The 18,217-nt window shown below is 42.7% G+C and overlaps 1 protein-coding gene across 1 annotated transcript in view; it reads right to left on the reverse strand.

The window, feature by feature from the left end:
• Positions 1-4,880: 4,880 nt before the first annotated feature.
• The window catches only part of IPO5 (importin 5), a 1,405,185-nt gene continuing 1,391,848 nt past the window's right edge, over positions 4,881-18,217 (reverse strand). The window contains exon 26 of the mRNA XM_044071309.1: positions 4,881-5,603. Coding sequence (XP_043927244.1) covers positions 5,517-5,603 — 87 coding nt within the window. The 3' untranslated portion in view covers positions 4,881-5,516. The remainder of the gene's footprint in view (positions 5,604-18,217) is intronic.

Below are 18,217 nucleotides of genomic sequence, written 5' to 3' on the forward strand. Positions count from 1 at the left end.
CCTCATATGCAGTCTTGCATATGGAATTAGAATGCAAGAGGCCATGAACCCCAGTGCTTGCAGTATTTCTTTGTGGCCAGTAGATTGAAGTAGGCTGTCAAATGAACTTGATTCTCTGGCGTGAGGTAGGCCATCCGGGAAGTTGTATTCAAGCTTGCTCCCAGGAATACAATTTGTTTACAGGGTACCAGGTGTGATTTCTTTTCATTTAAGGTGCACCCCAAACAAGTTAGAACCCGTTGTACAAAGGTCAGATGATTCAAAAGTACGTCCTGGCTTTCTGCCTGAATTAGCCAATCGTCCAGGTATGGGTATATTTGAGTATTTCTTTGCCTGCAAAATGCAATGACTGGAGCTAGGCACTTTGGCTTATTTACTGCACCCAGGGTATTCACAAAGGGCAGTGCAGAGAACTGATAATGCATACAGCCTGCTCTGAAGTGTAGGCATCTTCTGCAAGATTCCCTTATTGGGATGTGCAGGCAGGCTTCCTTTAAATCCAGTGTTGCCAACAAGGCAGTTTTGCCTAGCATGGGAAGCAGCTAAGAGTTAGCATCTTGAATTTTGGGATTACCAAAAATGTGTTTAGAATAGACATGTCCAGGATAGGACGCCAGGAATAGTCTTTCCTGGGTACCAGAAAAAGTCTTGAGTGAAAACCTTGCCCCCATTCTTCTACTGGGACAGGTTGAATAGCCCTGATGCTTGAGAGAGAACCTGCTTTTGAGCCTCTGTCCACTGATTTGGGGGTAGGTCTGGCCAACCATTTAGGGTAAGGAGTGGAAGTGGAATATGTATCCTTGGGAAACTATTTAGAACCCATTTGTCCTAAGTAAGGAGTTCCCAATTTTTTTGCATGCAGGGCGATTTTTCCCCCTAAAAGAACAGTCAGTTGAGCAGGGCTTGGAAGGTTTAAAGTTAAGTCATCGAGACAGTTCACCATAGGGGGAGTCATTACTCCCTGCTTTGGCAGTGGGAGCCCCCCACTGCTTAGTCCTGTGAGCACCCTGGGACTGAAGCCTGGGTGTTCTGCTGGTTCTGGATTTGGACTGAAGGCCTGGAAGAGGCAGGAAATTACCAATTCTTAGAAGACCAATGCCTACTAAACCTGAGAGGCTGTACTTGCAGGAAATCATTAACAGTTTGTATAGATTTAGCTTTTTCCTCCATCTTTTAAGTACTACTACTACTTTGTTGCCAAAAAGACTGTCTTGGTTTAAGGGAGCATCCAGTAATTTAGCTTTAACAAGATCTGGCAAAGATTTCTCCTTAAGCCAAGCATGCCTTCTAAGTACAGACCCAGTGACAGCTGCCCTGAAAGATGCCTCTAATGAATCAAAGTATGTTTTCCCACTTGCTCAGCAGAATGCATTAAATCCTGTAATTCATTATTTTCAGCACACTCCGGAATCAACATCATTTTCTATTTAAGCAATTCAATAACATGCTGCTGATACTTCAACATAAGAAACTGGCAGTTTAAGGCCCTAATGGCTAATGTTGCGGAAGTCTATATCTTCTTATCCCATCTATCCAGTGCCCTGGAATCTCTATCAGAGGGAGTAGGATTTTTGGCAGAAGTGGCCTTAATCCCCTTGGGTCCCTGTGAAATGGTCTCAGGATCCGCAGTAGGATTTTTAAAAAGGAACCTGAGAGAGTCAGGTACCCTGTAATACCTATCAGGTTTTCTGGGAGCAGGAGGTAAAATGTTAGGGGCCAGGCTAGATTCCGAGAAGTCATCTACAATGACCAGTACAAGAGGGATAAGCTAAAGGCCTGTATTGAGGCAGGAGTAAGAATTCCCTAAGCTTTTTTTTGGAGTCAGAAATCCTGGCTTTCCCAGCGGAAATGCTCCCTAAGAGTATGCAAAGTTTCACCAAAAGAGAAATCCTTTGGAGGGGAAGCAGAGGGAATGGAGTCCTCTGGATCGGAATCCTCATTAGGCAGATAAGGGCAAATCCTGGTCATCAGAAAAAAAACAAATTTTAGAATCCTGATCAGAAGAATCAGAAGGAAAATCAGTTCTAGGTCTCTTAGTGGGAGAAGGGTGGCTTCCCCTGATTAGATTAAGGTCTTCAGCCACATTACTTGTTTTTAGGCATAGGGGCCTGACCATGTGGTCTGAGCATTGGTTTTCTGGGCATGGCTTGAGTTTTAGGCCTTGAAGATGGTGTCAGTTTAATATGAGAGTCAGTAGGCCTGAATACACCCTCAGAAACCTATGCCTGCACAGCAGCTCTGGATCCAGTCGAAGAAGCATCTCATGGCATACCGGACTCCAAATGGGTCTCAGTAGAGGCCTGCGAATCTGAAGTAGCAGGTATCAGGGGCTGCGAAAGCGCCTGAGTACCGGCAAACTGGCCACTAGCTTAGGAGAAGCGCAGTCGGCAGCTTTGGACCTATGCGGTCTGTCTCTATCTTTGCGTTTTTGTGGAATGTCGGTAGTCAGGTGGCTTACTGAAGCCATTTCTGGATAACTGATCCAAGTACCAAAATATTTCGATGCGAAAATGAACAAATAGTACAAGGACTGAATAAGGCAAACAGACAGTGAGGTTCGTCGTGGTCTGGGCCTAGGCATGGAATGCAGTACGAATGAAAATCTTTGAGGTATTTGCTTTCCACAAGAAATACAATTAACTTTTACGGACATCGTTTAGAGCAAGAAGGTTCCCCAACGGGGTACTTAGCTTAGCTGACTTTGGATTTGGAACTCAAATTTCAAGAGTTGGCTGACAGGCACTTGCGAACTGCTTCAGGCATGGCAAGAAAGACTGATAAAATGGTGTCGGTTGCATGCTTTATACCCCTGACTACCTGACATCATGGAAGATGAGACAGCAACAGACGCAAGACTATAACCCAAATGTGATGACTGCAACAGTGAAACACGAAGAACATCTGCTTCGGGCACCGCGCGGCAAGAAAGACTGATGTAATGGCATTGCCTGCACGTTTTATACCCAATGACTTGACGTCACGGAAGAAGAGACCACATCAGACGCAGGAATCCAAGACTCTGGTATTCAGGCTGGCTGAGGGCCACCTGCAGGCAGATAACTCAAATGCAATGACTGCAACAGTGAAACACAAAACATCCTGGAAGGGTTTAAAAAAAAAAAAAAAAGGAAACCATTACGAATCAACCTGTACCTAAACTAACATGACTATGATTTGTAAATGGGGGTGGAATTCACCATTACCCTTAACTCTGATATGCTTCCACTCTTGCTAGATGAATTACCTGCATAACTTAAGATTAAAAAAGCATGCAAACATATCACTAGCTCAAGTGTGACCCAAACAACTGTGGTATGACTAGCAGACCTGTTTTTCCCTAAGGTCAGCTTGGGGTGTACCCAAAGAATTTTGATGTCTCTTCTTTAGGGGCATCTACTCAAATACAACTTTCAGCAGAGACTATGGACTACAGATTAAAAAAGTAGACAAAATGATCCATACTGAATGAAATTAATGCAGGTGCTGCTAAGTTTTTTTTTTTGGCAAGGCAGGTTAAGAAAGAACACCACTAGTAACAAGTTAACAGCAATCAGGAAACCCTTCAGACCGCATTAAATAAAAAATGAGTTACAGGCAAAAAATCTTGCATGCTCTGCAAAAGATGCAGAAATTTCCAAAGTATATGTTCAGAGGGAACAGAGTTCCAAAAGTAAAGGATTTGAACAGACTGGTAACTTTCATTATGGTTTTAACAACTGAATGTTCTTACTTTCAGATATGCATTGTATGCAAAGTCTGTGGGACAACTTTACAATTAATGGCTGTCCTGAATGGAACACTCAAGGATGGCCAAGTAGTCATTTTACTTTGCAGCTTTATCAGCACAGTGTTAAAAAAAGTTAAAGAAAGAATTCTCTAACCATAAAAAATACAGAACATGCAGACCAGTAAAGCTGAGGGAATGCAGCCCCTTGCGCCAGCTGAGCCAGTTTACCTATTGGAATCCTCCCCTCAAATAATCCTCTGGTGGTGGAACAAATTACTTTCGAAAGACTTCTTAGCAAAACTCATTTTGTTTTTAACGTTCTGTCAACAAGATCTGTGGGCTGATGCTCATACTCTTGGGAAAAAATGCATACCTACCATAATTATTCTGGCACCAAAAAGATCTAAAAATGTGTTTTGGGATAATTAGACTGAATATATACTAACAAAATAAAATGCTCAACAGAAAAAGCATACCACCCCACCTACTAATTACATCACAGATTCATCTGACTGTTCTTTGTGAAAAAAAAAATGATGAATGAGACTGTTCTCCCCCAAAAACATATGTAGTGTCTTCACCAAGAGCTGCCAATCAGAAAGACAGGATCCTTGACTGGAAATGCAGATGGAATGACATCTAGGCCAATCACCACCTAACTACATGAACGCTTAAGGTAATAATGGATGAAAATGCCTTTAATCTTCAAATACTGCAAAGAAACTTTCCAACTAGTAATTTCCCTGAACCAAATCAGCTGCTCTGTTATGTATTCTGGCCATGTAATTGTTAGTACAGGTCAAATCAGTAGCAGTCTCTCAGAGGTGTTTGAAAACATGCAATCATACCATTCACCCAGTATCTATGTATTATGGTTTCATAAACATGTTTCCAAAATCTTGTTTTATTTCTAAAAATGAGGATGCAACAACTTCCCTTCACAATTGTATCGTGCCTTTACTTCCACAGGAGTAAAAGCATATTGGTGAATCCTGCAAGCCACCAAGTCTGAAAAACTATACAATCTGAATGTGGCAACCTTCTGACAAAATAATGACTGCCAATTATAAAAGCAGCTTCTAACAAAATTTTCCTCATGTATGTGCTTTAAAACACTCATTTGGAAAAAAATAAGAATTTTACACAGACTAAATCCAGACTACTTTGTTGCTCTTTATTGACTTGGAGTGGATGAGGTAATGCCAGGCATGCCAAAGACATTCCACTTTCATGTACGTTGGAAACCAAATTTTGTTCACTCCAAATGATTACACAAGCCTTTTGGTGAACAGGTGACAGTGACAAGCAGCCACAAATCTTGCCACTTCATTATCCACTTCAATTCATTGCTGTTCAGGGCAGACTTCTCTTGCTTTCTACCTCTACCCTAAATTAAAAAAGGACTCTGCACACTCCAGTTAGTACAGTTAATACTAGATGTATAGAAACAATTCATGTTATAGAATGCACACCTACAGCAGTGATATCTGAAATGTTATCACTAACGAGAAAATTCTGCTCATTTCCCTTTTGCCAACGTGTGTTTAACTGGATAGAAAAAATACTTTCTAGTACTGGTTCTGTAGTAAAAGGGTACTGCAAAATTTCTCAGTAAATGGCACAAGTCCACCTGCAGTTTTCACACTGCAAATCCTTCCACGACTACTGCAGCTGACTTCATTTGTGGTCTGCTTAAGTGTCCCATACGTATGACCAACAGTTCCTTTATTCATTTAAAAATGGGTAAACTTCATGATTTTATTTCTGAATGAACAGTTCTGAAGGCTTTTTAAGCAGCATTCAATAGGTCCTGTACAGCCTTCTGTTGTGCTTCATTGAGCTGTGATATGCATTCTGTCCAGAGTCCTCCAGAGTTCTAAAAAGGGGAGAGAGAGAGACCGTATGTTAACACCATGTAGGGGAAGAGGCAAAAAATCAACTTTATTAAAACTTAAGACACTGTACTTAACATTCAACTTCAACACTAACTGAACAATTCAAAACTTTTGTTTTAGCCTTTTCATAGAAAGCAACTGAAGTGTGGTGTGGTCAGTATCACATTTTTGAAAGCAAACAGCCGGTACATGCTTATCGTGAACATTTGGTAAAGTTGTTTAGTAAAGCTTTTCTAAAGCAGTTTCACTGTGGGAAGACCTCCACTAGAATGACTACTTCAAACATCCATCTGCTTGCTTAAAGAAACAAATTATATCCTTTCCCTCCGATATGAATACCATACTACAACTCACTATACAATATCTAATGCCTCCCTCCCCAAACTAAATATCCTATTAAAAAAATTTCCTCGACAGATATCAAAAATCTCACTAATTTTGAGACATCAGTATCAATCTGTGCAATCCTATTTTAAATTACCTCAATACCAGATAGAATTCAACCTCATCAAGCACATATCAGAGCCTTCTAGAACCAACAACATGTCTTGCCACTCCCTCCTAGATCTCACATTTACAAACCTGCTCATCTCAAACACCATCCAGCTTCTTTCAGTGACCACCGCTCTATTAGTTTTCATATCCATCAACCATATGTAAACATACCCACAAAGCTCATCTTTGACATGATGACATACATCACAGAAAGACATTAACTTAAATACATTATCTTCTTAATGGATTGCTATCCCATTTCTGAATTTATCAGACCATAACACTGCTACAGAAATACTCACCTCTGTACTGACCGACCCACAAAACTCCTGCTTCCCAATAATCCAAAGACCATACAAATTTAAAATTAACTGGTTCCCTGCATTATAAAAAGTTTACCATCAAAATCTGGAACGGCAGTTGTGTGTTTATGCACAATGCAGAACCAAAACTACAAAAATGTACTGGCCAATCCCTTCATAATGCCGGAACTCATCACCGCGATGGTCCCATTCACAACACTGAACCTTCAGAATCAAAAGTGTTGGAGTGCAAGTTTTGCAGGGGGACAAGCCTCCCGGACCCCCATGTAGCCCCCCCACACCCCCTGCAACTTATTACCAACTCAGAGATCACACTACTGAGGAAAATGGGAAATTCCCCGCTCCCCACTGTATCACAATCTACATTCACAATGCCAAACTCAATGAATGCAGCTCTACATTCGTTATTATGGTTCGTAATATTGCAGTTCGGCATTGAAAACCTTGAGCTCAGTGATTTCGACAAAGTGGCAGTCGTACATTTGCCGTTCCGAATTTTGATAGTAAACCTTATAAAAGAGCTTTAAGCTCATAAAAAAAACATGGCATTCTTGGAAAGCATATTCAACTATGAACAGACAGCACTATAACCAGCTATGCAAGGCATACGCAGTATTTAAGTCATATGATGAAACACTAAACCTCACCAATATAAACCATCCCAAACTTCTGGAAAGTTAAGTCTTACAGGAAGAACCTTTTCTTAATGAATTCCAAAATCCTTTTGTCCATGAATTCCAACTCTGCCTCCAATTTCCTTTCATTTCAGCGACCTTCCTAGCCCTTTCTCTAGGCAATTCCAAAATGCATCTGCTACTCTCATCTCCCCCCCATTCTACTTCATAACTATCACATCCAAGGACTTCCACTCTCTGAGCAGACTAAACTTGACAGTGCCCCCCACTACAGACTAAACTTGATAGTGCCCCCCCCGCACTACAGACAACCTCCACCCATAACTTATCACTGCAGAAACATGACCTCATTGAAACATCTACAACATGTGCATTACACTCAATGTTATGGCTAATACCTGGAAAAATGCCATTGTAAGACCACTCCCTCAAACCCAATTCATTCAAGACTTGTGCCCTACTCCTGTTCTCCCTAGCGTAGGAAAGATTCTGGAAAAATACTTTACTTTCCACTTGCTTAATGCTGCCTTCTACATCTCTCAAAAGCAGCATGGCTCTGTTGCAGTACATCCAACGTTACGTGGACACTCAAGACATTCTATTTGGAATAGACAAAGGCCTACTTACTGGTACAATTTTTATTGACCTCACTATAGCCTTGTTTGTAGAATTGATAGAATTAGTACAGGCTAAGTACAAGCACTCAATAACTCAAGTACGAACAGTGTTCGGCCTCAGAGGGTTCCCAGTTGGACTGGTGTGCACCAGGGCTCAGCTCTGACTGCTGCTCACACTGGTGAAGGACTACATTAGCAAACAGGTTGGAGGGGACAGATCAACAAAGCTGTTGTATGCAGATGATGCTGCATTACAGGCACACAGAGCAAGAACTTCAGCAAAGAATATGGGAATGAAATGCAAAACTGAAGGCATGTGGGTTGAAACTAATAACAGATAAAACAGTGGTATGGGCAGCAAACTGGGGATATCAGAAGAAGCTGAGAATTGAGATGGAAGGGAAGATAGTGGAACAGGTAAATAGCTTCAAGCATCTGGGAGTGGTAATTGAAAATCTGAATGAAGAGGTCAAAGCTAGAATTAGAGGTGCTGCACTCAATTGACAGTCTCAGATGTAGTCTAGGACACAATACCAAAGAAGCTGAAAAGTAAGGTGTACAAGACAGTGGTACGACCAGTACTACTGTACAGAAACCTGGGCAGTAAAAGGCAGAGCAGATGAGAAAGCTAGAGGTGATGGAAATGAAGTGCCTCAAAGAAATAACAGCAAAAGCCAAAGGAGCTCTAATTGCAGAAAAGATCAAAGAACATATTACTGTGGTTTGGACATGTGCAGAAAAGCAGAAGACAATCTGGTGAAGAAGATTTGGAACAAACAGGAAGAAGGTAAGAGGAGACGTGGATGCCCAGCAAAGAGGTTGATGGATTGTGTGAAAAGATCTGCGACAGTCTGGCATGAGTGTTGAAGGAAGGAGTGTGGCATTGAATCATGATTCCAGTTAAAATGATACCCTGACCCCATGTAGAAAATGGGAAAAACTGTGCTGCTAATGATATGCATATATTACATTTCGTCATTCACACTGTATAGGTCATCATATCTTTTGTTCTTATCCTAGGCTGAGACCAAAATAGGTTCAATGGGATCAGTGTTTGACACTGGTTAAATTAATCATATACATGACGAATACCCATTATGAAAGGGCATGTGCCTAAAGTCCTCAATTCTTAGACCAGAGTGTTAACAGGGGAAGGAGAGAAGAGCATCTAAGAACACAAAATCCGTAACGGGAACTTACTTTCTGACCAACACCCTGACCTCCCTCCCCCCAAAATTAGGGAGTTGTGTTAAGCGCTAATACAATTAACTAGCCCACTTGAGGCAGTTCTTGTTAGCAGCTTAAATCTTGAATTTCTCATTGACTAAAGTGCCGAGATGCACACAGGGAAGAATAAATTAGCATAATATGCAACCAAACAGCAGCCATGTTACATTCTCATCTACATCCAGCTATTGAGCCTGGCAAAGCTATACATAAAATAAGGGAAAGCATTTCAATGACACCGGCAGAATAAATTCTCAAACAGCTAAAAGCAGGATCCTTGCTAGAACCAAAGGAATGTCCAAACGCAGCTCTACAATACAAAGATTTCAGCCTGATTATACTTACCCCACCCCTAAAAAGACTTACCAGATTTTTAGCAACCTAGGGGCTACAGGAACATTAGAGAGAGGCAAGGGAGTGAGTTGACAGTAGCTTACTAATCTTAAACAGGTTTGGTTAATGGCCTAGGAGCTGGGAGACCAGGACACAGAGGGATGGAAGTGACAGACACCAGTTAACCCAGTGTAAAGACCATCAGGAAGTCTTCACCTGGGGAAAGCAAAGTACAACTCCTGTAACAAAGGATTTTAGAAACAAACCAATGAAAGCAATGTTTTGTGTGAAAGTACAACTCCACTGAGTCCAATTTAATGGGCACTGCACACCACCTTCTGGCCAACAAAGGAGGTGTGTACATTCTAGACCAAACCTATACCCTTTACAGAACATTCATGATCCCTGGCTCCCTACACTTGCTTGAGGTGCTAGGCTACAAGGGACTGGTTAGAATGAATATGTAATAGGGTCGTCATTTGGCTACGGAGGGGACGATACCACCACCAACAATAGATGGAAGTCTAAGATGCGACAGAAGGGGAGAAGTAAAAAAGCATGACAAATTTACAAAAGTACAGTTGTGTACACTTACCATAAATGCAGATGTTCGAGTGTATTCACTGTTGCAGTCATTACATTTGTGTAATCTGCTGGTAGGTTGCCCTCAGTCAGCCTGAATTCCAAGTCTTGGGTCCTGCGTCGGTTGCTCTCCCCTCTTCCATGACATCAGGCCGTCGGGTATAAAACATGCAGCCGACGCCATTTTCTTTACTTTTTCTTGCCCCCAAAAAGGTAGCAAAAAAAAAAAAAATATATATATATATAACTTTCCTTCTCTATCTTCTACAACCTATGTGGTGCATTTGCTTGTAGATAAAGCTAAACTCCAGAATGACAGGGGGATGGCGGAGAAGGGTAACCTGGACTGCAACAGTGAATACACCCCAACATCTACATTTATGGTAAGTGTACACAACTGTACTATGTTCTTCGTGTTTCACTGTTGCAGTCATTACATTTGGGTAGAATCCCAAAGCTATGGTTGGGAAGGTGGAGCTAAACAGCATTAGGAGCGGCTATAAGGACCTGCAGAACTGCAGTAGCAAAGCCTGCCCTGGATTTAGAGTAGAGAAGCAAATGATAATGCTTTGTAAAGGTGTGAACAGAACTCCAAGTAGCAGCCTCTAGAATGTCTTTGGTTGGTACTCCCCTGAGAAAGGCTGCTGAAGTAGCTGCAGCTCTGGTGGAATGAGACCTAATGCCCTTGGGCACAGGTTTACCATGGTGTAAGTAGCAGAAACTGATGCAGTGGCTTATCCACTTTGAAATAGCCTTGCCATCTGATCCTGCAGCATATGTCACTAGTAATCGCTCAGTTTTTCTTAGAGCTTTAGTCCTGCTCAAGTAGAATCTTAGCCGTCTGTGCATGTCCAAGGAATGCAGAATTCTCTCCCCCTTGTTCTGCGGATTTGGATAAAAGGTTGGCAGATTGGTTAAGAGCCACACTGGAAACCACCTTAGGCATAAAAGTAGGATTTGTCCTCAGACACCCTGTCTGGGTAAAAGATGATGAAAGGCTCTACAGCCATGATGGCCTGTAGCTCTGAAACTCTTCTAGCTGAAGTAATTGCTAGTAGCAGAGCTGTTTTCCATGATAAGAACTTTATACCAGCGGTAGCAGCTGGTTCAAATAGAAGCAGGGTGAGCTTTTCCAACACATAATTGAGGTCCCATGCAGGCAATGGTGATCTTCTAGGAGGCCTTACATTTTTGGCTCCTCTAAGATACTGTTTTAGTAAAGGATGAGAAAAGATTGGTGGCTCTGTATTCTAATGAGCCAAAATGGCAGAGGCATGGATTTTAATTGATGAGAAAGATAGGCCTTTGTCAAGCATCTCAGTTAAGTATTGCAATATCTGAGGAATATTTGGTTCTGCTGTATCAGTCCCTTGTGCTCGATTCCAAGCACAGGATCTCTTCCATTTGTCAGCATAAGATTTTCTAGTACTAGGCCTTCTGGCTTCCAAAATCACATCCATCACAGCTTTACTGAGAAGTATTGTTTGTATGACTACATGATCAGCCATGCTGACAGGTTCAGAGTCTGTAGTGGATTGTGCAGGATCTGATTGTTTTGTTGGGACAGTTGTGGTCTTTGAGGCAAGGTCCAAGCTGGGTATTGAGAAGTTCCTTAGGATTGGGTACCAGTATTGGCGGGGCCAGTCCGGGGCAATTGGTATCATCTTTGGTTTCTCTTATCTGACTTTTAGGAGGACCTTGGGGAGAAGAGGCAGAGGAGGAAAGGCATAAACGGACAGGTTTTTCCAACTGAAAAATAGTGCATCCACTTTCCATGCTTGTCTGTGGTAAGTCCTTGCACAGAATCTTTTCAATTGATAATTTTGAGAGGAAAATAGATCTATGTCTGGGCTCCCCCATTTCTCTGTTATCATGCTGAAGACTTGTGGATTTAGTTTCCACTCGTAAGGATCAATAAGGTTTCTGCTTAAATAGTCTGCCAGTGTGTTTTGTTTTCCAGGCAGGAATTGAGCTTGAAGATGTATTTGGTAGGTCAAAGCTGTGTCCCACAGTGCCATGGCTAATCTGCAAAGGGGGTATGTGTGTGCCCCCTTGTTTGTTTATATACCTCATGACTGCGGTGTTGTCCGTCTATCAGTAGTTGTCCTAGATGAATTAAGTCCTTGAAGGCTGTTAGGGCATTTTGAGCAGCTAGCATCTCTTTCTGGCTGATATGTAGATGCATTTGTTTTGGTATCCATATGCCCTGAATGCATCTTCCTGCCATGTGGGCCCCCCAGGCATAATCTTATGTGTCTGTTAAGGTGTGGCTGGCAGGGGGTAGAGTGAATGGCCGTCCCATGTTTTGGTGACATGCCTTTGCCCACCATAGAAACTCCTGTTGCAGGCAGGGAATGAGAGGAATCATTGTTTCTAGACTGTGTGAATGTTGACTCCATAAACTTTTTAGGTACCATTGAAGTGTCTTACATATGGAATCAGTAGGATGCAGGATGCCATGTAGCCCAGAGTCTGCAGGATTTGCCTTGCAGAAGACTGGGTTTTTGTTGCCATCAGTTTGAAGTAAGCAGTCAGTTGCCTTTGCTGGTCTGGCGTGAGGTAAAAGAACTGGGCTGTTGTATTCAAGCTTACACCCAGGAATGTTATCTTTTGAGAGGGTACCAGTTGTGATTTCTTTTTGTTTATTGTATACCCTAGGCAGTTAGCCTTTTCACAAATGCTAGGTGTTAAGAGTGTCCTTGTTCTCTGCTTGAATGAGACAGTCGTCCAAGTAAGGATATATTTGTATACTTTGTCTGCAAAATGCAATTATTGGTGCCAGGCACTTTGTAAGGACCCTGGGCGCAGTAGATAAGCCAAAGGGCAGTGCAGAGAATTGATAATGCATTAAGCCAACCTTGAATCTGAGGTATCTTCTGCATGACTGTCGTATTGGGACATGCAGGTATGCCTCTTTTAGGTTTAAAGTCACCAGCCAAACATTCTTGTTCAGCATGGGCAGAAGCTGCTGCAAAGTCAGCATTTTGAATTTTGGAATGTCCAGGTATGTGTTCAAAATCGATAAATACAGTATTGGCTGCCAGACCTTGTCCTTTCTGGGTACCAAGAACAGTAGAGTAAAAACCTTGTCCTTTTTCCTGTTCTGGTACTGGCTGAATGGCCCCCATATCCATGAGGGAAGTAACCTGTTTGTGCCTCTGCCCATTGATTTTTTGGCAGATCTGGCCAACCATTTGCCATTGGCAGAGTGTGGAAATGGAATCTGTATCCCTGTGATACAATGTTTAGTACCCACTTGTCCTGGGTTATTAATTGCCAATTTTGAGCAAAAAGTGCTAATTTTCCCCCTATGGGTGCTGCCAAAAGTTTAGTGTTTGGTGCAGGCAGAGAGAAGTCATTGGGATTGCTTTCTGTAGGTCTGTGCTTTATCTCCTCCAGATTTGGAGGTGGAAGCACCCCCATTGCTTTAACCTGTATGAATCTTGTGCCTGGTATCTGGAACCCTTAGGGCATCTGGATTTGCCCCTTTGAGCTCTGTCTGACACAGGAAAGGACCAATTTTTTGTAGGCCAGTGTCTACTGAATCTTGGTGGCTGCACTTGCAAGAAGTCTTTTAACAGTTTGCATAGACTTAGCTTTGTCTTCCATTTTCTTTAAAACCTCTTCTGCCTTAATACCAAACAGAGAATCATGCTGTAAAGGTGCATCTAGCAATTTAGCTTTAACATGATCAGGCAAATGTTGTTCCTTTAACCAGGCATGCCTCCTAATCACAGATCCAGTAACTGTGGCCCTGCAGGAGGCCTCTAAGGAATCAAAACCACATTGCAAAGTATGCTTTCCAACTTGTTCAGCTGCATGCAATAATTCCTGCAATTCTTTATTTTCTGCACATTCTGAAATAAACATTTTCTGTTTCAGCAATCCCACAACATGTTGGTACTTAAACATATGAAATTGACAGTTTAAGGACCTGATTGCCAAGGTTGCAGATATATAAACCTTTTATCCCCATCTGGCCAGTGCCCTTGAATCTGTCAGAGGGGGTAGGATTTTTTGATGTTGAGGCCTTAACTCCCTTTGGACCCTGTGAAATAGTTTCAGGGTCAGCAGCAGGGTTTCTAAATAAAAATGTATGCGAGTCAGGGACCCTGTAGTATCTGTCAGGCTTACTGGGAGCCGGAGGTAAGGAGTCAGGGGTCAAGCTGGACTCCGAAAACACATCATCCACAATGTCTAAAACAGGGGGAATGGCTATGTGCTAAGGGAGAAGGAAATCCCTGAGCCTCTCTTTTGATTCTGAGTAGTCAACTCTCCCAGTGAAAATGCTCCCTCAAAGTATGCAAGGTTTCTCCAAATGAATAATCCTCAGGAGGAGATGAAGATGGAATAGACTCCTCAGCATCAGAATCCTCATAGGGAGGTATAGATAATTCCTGATCAGAAGAGGAATCAGAAGAAATAGAAACCTGATCTGAAGATTCATAATGTCTTGCCTAGGCCTCTTATCTGGAGGGGGATGGGAACCCCTGATCAAGGTAATAAGGTCTTCAGCCATTTTGATCATCTGTTTTTTAGGCATAGAGGCCTGTGCATGTGTCTCATGCGTCATTAGTTTTAGAAGTTGCTTTTGTCTTTGGTCTTGCAGCTGTCTGTTTGATATACAAATGTTGAGGTCTGAATACACCCTCAGAATCCGGTGCCTGCTCAGCGGCTCCGGACCCATTAGAGGGAGATACATCCATCGGTCCAATACCTTGAGTATCTTGCGGCATGCCGGACTCCACATGGGTGTCGGTAGAGGCCTGTGACTCGAAGGTAGCGGGTATCAGGGGCTGCGAAAGCACCTGAGTACCGGCGAACCAGCGACTGGCTTAGAAGTTTAGTCTGTTTTGGATCTAGACTGCCTTTCTCTGTCCTTTTCTTTGCGTTTATGTACTCCGGTAGTCGGATTGCTATCAGACGACATTTCTGTAGTTAAATCAGTTTCCAAAATACTTTGATGCAAAAATATACAGACACTTAATAGTGCGTTGGTTAAATCTAGCACAAAACAGACAGCCAGGCACATTGTGATCAGGGCCTAGGCAAGGAATACAGTATAAATGGAAATCCTTATGAGGTATTTGCTTCCCACAAGTAATGCAATTATTAACTTTCTGACATCGGTAAAAAGTAAGAAAAAAGTTTCCCCAACGGGGTACTTCGTCGTGAAGACTTCGGTTCTGAAACTCAAACTGGAATATTTCAGTAGTCGGCCAACCAGCCCTTGCGAAATGCTTCTGCTTTGGGCACTGTTCGGCAAGAAAGACTAAAGAAAATGGCGACTGCTGCATGTTTTATACCCCTGACGACCTGATGTCATGGAAGAGGAGACAGCAACTGACGCAGGACCCAAGACTTTGAAATTCAGGCCGACTTGAGGGCAACCTGCCAGCAGATTACCCAAATGGAATGAATGACTGCAACAGTGAAACACAAAGAACATCAGGAGGAATAGCTAAAGGACTGTGTTGAGGAAGGAGTAAGAATTCCCTAAGCCTATTTTTGGAGTCAGGAGTAATCCTGGCTTTCCCAGTGGAAATGCTCCCCAAGAGTGTGCAAGGTTTCACAAAAAGAAAAATCTTCTGGAGGGGAATCAGAGGGAATGGAATCCTCTGCATTAGAATCCTCAAAGGTAGATTACGGCAAATCCTGGTAATTAGAAGGAACAGAAATATCAGATTCCTGATCAGAAGAATCAGAAGGAAAAATCAGTTCTAGGTCTCTTACAGGGGGAAGGCTGGCTTCCGCTAATTAAGGTAATAAGGTCTTCAGCCATTCTAAGCATTTATTTTTTAGGCATATAGGCCTGAGCCTGCGGCTTGGTCAGTTTTCTAGGCATGGTGCAAGTTTTAGGCCTGGATGAAGATGACTGCATTGGTTTAAAATGCAAGTCTGAAGGCTTGAATACACCCTCAGAAGCTGCACAGCGGCTCCGGGACCCATCCAAGGTAGAGACATCCGCAGGTTCCACAGTCGAAGTATCTCGCAGCATACCGGATTCCGATTAGGTCTCAGTAGAGGCCTGTGAATCTGAAGTAGCGGGTATCCGGGGCTGTGAAAGCGCCAGAGTACCGGCAGACTGGCGACTAGCTTAACAGAAGCTACTCGGCAGTTTTGGACCCATGTGGTCTGCCTTTATCCTTACATTTTTTTCAAATCATCGGTAGTCGGATGGCTTAACGAAGCCATTTTGGAGTACGAAAATAATTTGCTGTAAAGATAGCCCGATGACAAATAGTTCAGGGGTTGAACAAGACACAAAACAGACAGCGAGGGATGTCGTGGTCTGGGCCTAAACAGGGAATGCAGTACGAATGAAAATCTCTTGAGGTATTTGCTTTCCACAAGTAAGACAATTGTTAAATTTTACGGACATCGGTTGGAGCAAGAAAAAAAGAATCCCCACAGGGATACTCACCTTTTTTGAAGACTTCAGATCTGAAACTCAAAAATGAAAATTTCAGGAGTCTGCCGACCGGCACTTGCGAACTGCTTCTGCTTTGGGCACCGCACGGCAAGAAAGACTGATGCAATGGAGTCGGCTGCATGTTTTATACCCCTGACGACCTGACGTCATGGGAGAGAGCATCCGATGCAGGAATCCTAATACTCTCGTATTCAGGCCGGCTGAGGGCTACCTGCAGGCAGATAACCCAAATGTGATGACTGCAACAGTGAAACACGAACATCATCTGCGTTACTAACAACCACTGAGGGGACAATACCACAAGCATACAGGCTGAAACATACTAGACGTGCAAGAATACCTTTTTCTAAAATGCAGAATTGGTCCTGACCCTTCCCTTTGAAAGATCATCATCACAGGCATGAGATTTCTTTGCATTTGATTTCCTAACTTTTAAGACATTGAGAATGCCCTTTAAAATGTGCTTTAAGCAAAGAGAGAAATCTAAGCAGTCTAATTGTTCACAGACTACTGGTGTGCATCAGTACCCCAGTTTTTGGTTAAAATGATCTGTGTTAGAAACCTACCATAACTTTAGAGGTTTGAGTATATATAGCTACTGTGGAGATTGTTGGGATTCTTGCCTTGCAGAATCCTGACTTCCAGAGCTCAACTGCCTCCATTCTTTCTGAAAATACAATCTATACATTGCTTTAATATCTGCACGACACCATCCTGTATGATGGCTTCCCTGTTGCTGTGCAAACTGGACTGTCATGCCTGAAAGGGGAGACGTGGGACAATAGGTGTGACATGAGGGTTGAATGAAGGAAGAGTTCTGCTGAGTCACAGCTGCTCCCTCTGGGTGTCATGGCCCAAATCTCCCACTGATTTTGTCATTTTTCTTATACCTGCCCTTCTATCCCCGAATTGCTTTTCTTAGTCTTGCTTAGGGTAGAAAGGGAAGCTTTTACTGTATAATCCCTACTGTTATCTTTGTATTGGGAATTAAAAAAAAAATCTGATTACATGGCTTCCACCTTTTCCTCCAGTCTCCAAGTCATCTTCTGCAAGGAGTTCAAACAGAAGCTCTTTATCCAGAAGTGTACTGAGCTGCACTTTCATATGCTCATGTAAAGGCTGTGTACTCAGGCAAGCTTACCTTCGGACTATAAAGCACACTGACAGCTATTTTGCAGGACTTATCCACAGCATCACAGCTGCATTTCAATGCGTGTCTGGCAACCTGGGAACTAAGGCTGCACAGGTCAACCATCTTCAGGTCTTTAGTTCCTTTGCCTCTTGTCATGTCTGGTTAGAGGGGACTGCAAATTCCAACATGTAAGGCTGGCAGTTTAAGGCCTCAACAGTGGCCAGGTTAACAGATGTATAGCTGTTGAGAATTTTGCTCTCCCCGTCACCAGGAATCCGGTTATCTGTTGAAGCAACAGTAGGTCGCTTGCTGAACAGCCAATGTGTTCTTGTACAGCTCTTTAGGGAACTCATGAACCATACAGAAGCAGGCTTCCTAGAACAAGGTTAAGAGCCTGGCTTCATGCATCTTAAATGACCAGAAATTTGTGTTCGGGCAAACTACCTTGGAGAATACCTTGGCCTTCCACTTAAAAGAATTCCTTCATTCTGTTGAGTATCCCCAAATTAGATATGGAGACCGAGGCGGAGGATAAAGTGCCCTTAATATCTGACTACACATGACAATTAAGACATTACATCCACATAAGCTAATCTGTTTACCTCAAACTGAGGTATCCAAGCTGGTTTATCTAGAGCTTTTTCTTTCTGGCAGAGGACAGCCCTGACACTGAAATTTCAGGGGTTGGTTCTCTGGACTTCAAACATGCTCAGCACAGGCTGAGACAAGGTGACATGTTTCGGCTTACGCAGGTTTGGAATGGTGGCATACCTTAGATGCTTCTGTTCACAAGCCGAGCACACAAGACCACTCTTGTT

This window comes from Protopterus annectens, chromosome 5.part0 (genome assembly GCF_019279795.1).
Source record: "Protopterus annectens isolate FY-2018-M chromosome 5.part0, PAN1.0, whole genome shotgun sequence".
Taxonomy (NCBI): Eukaryota; Metazoa; Chordata; order Ceratodontiformes; family Protopteridae; genus Protopterus; species Protopterus annectens.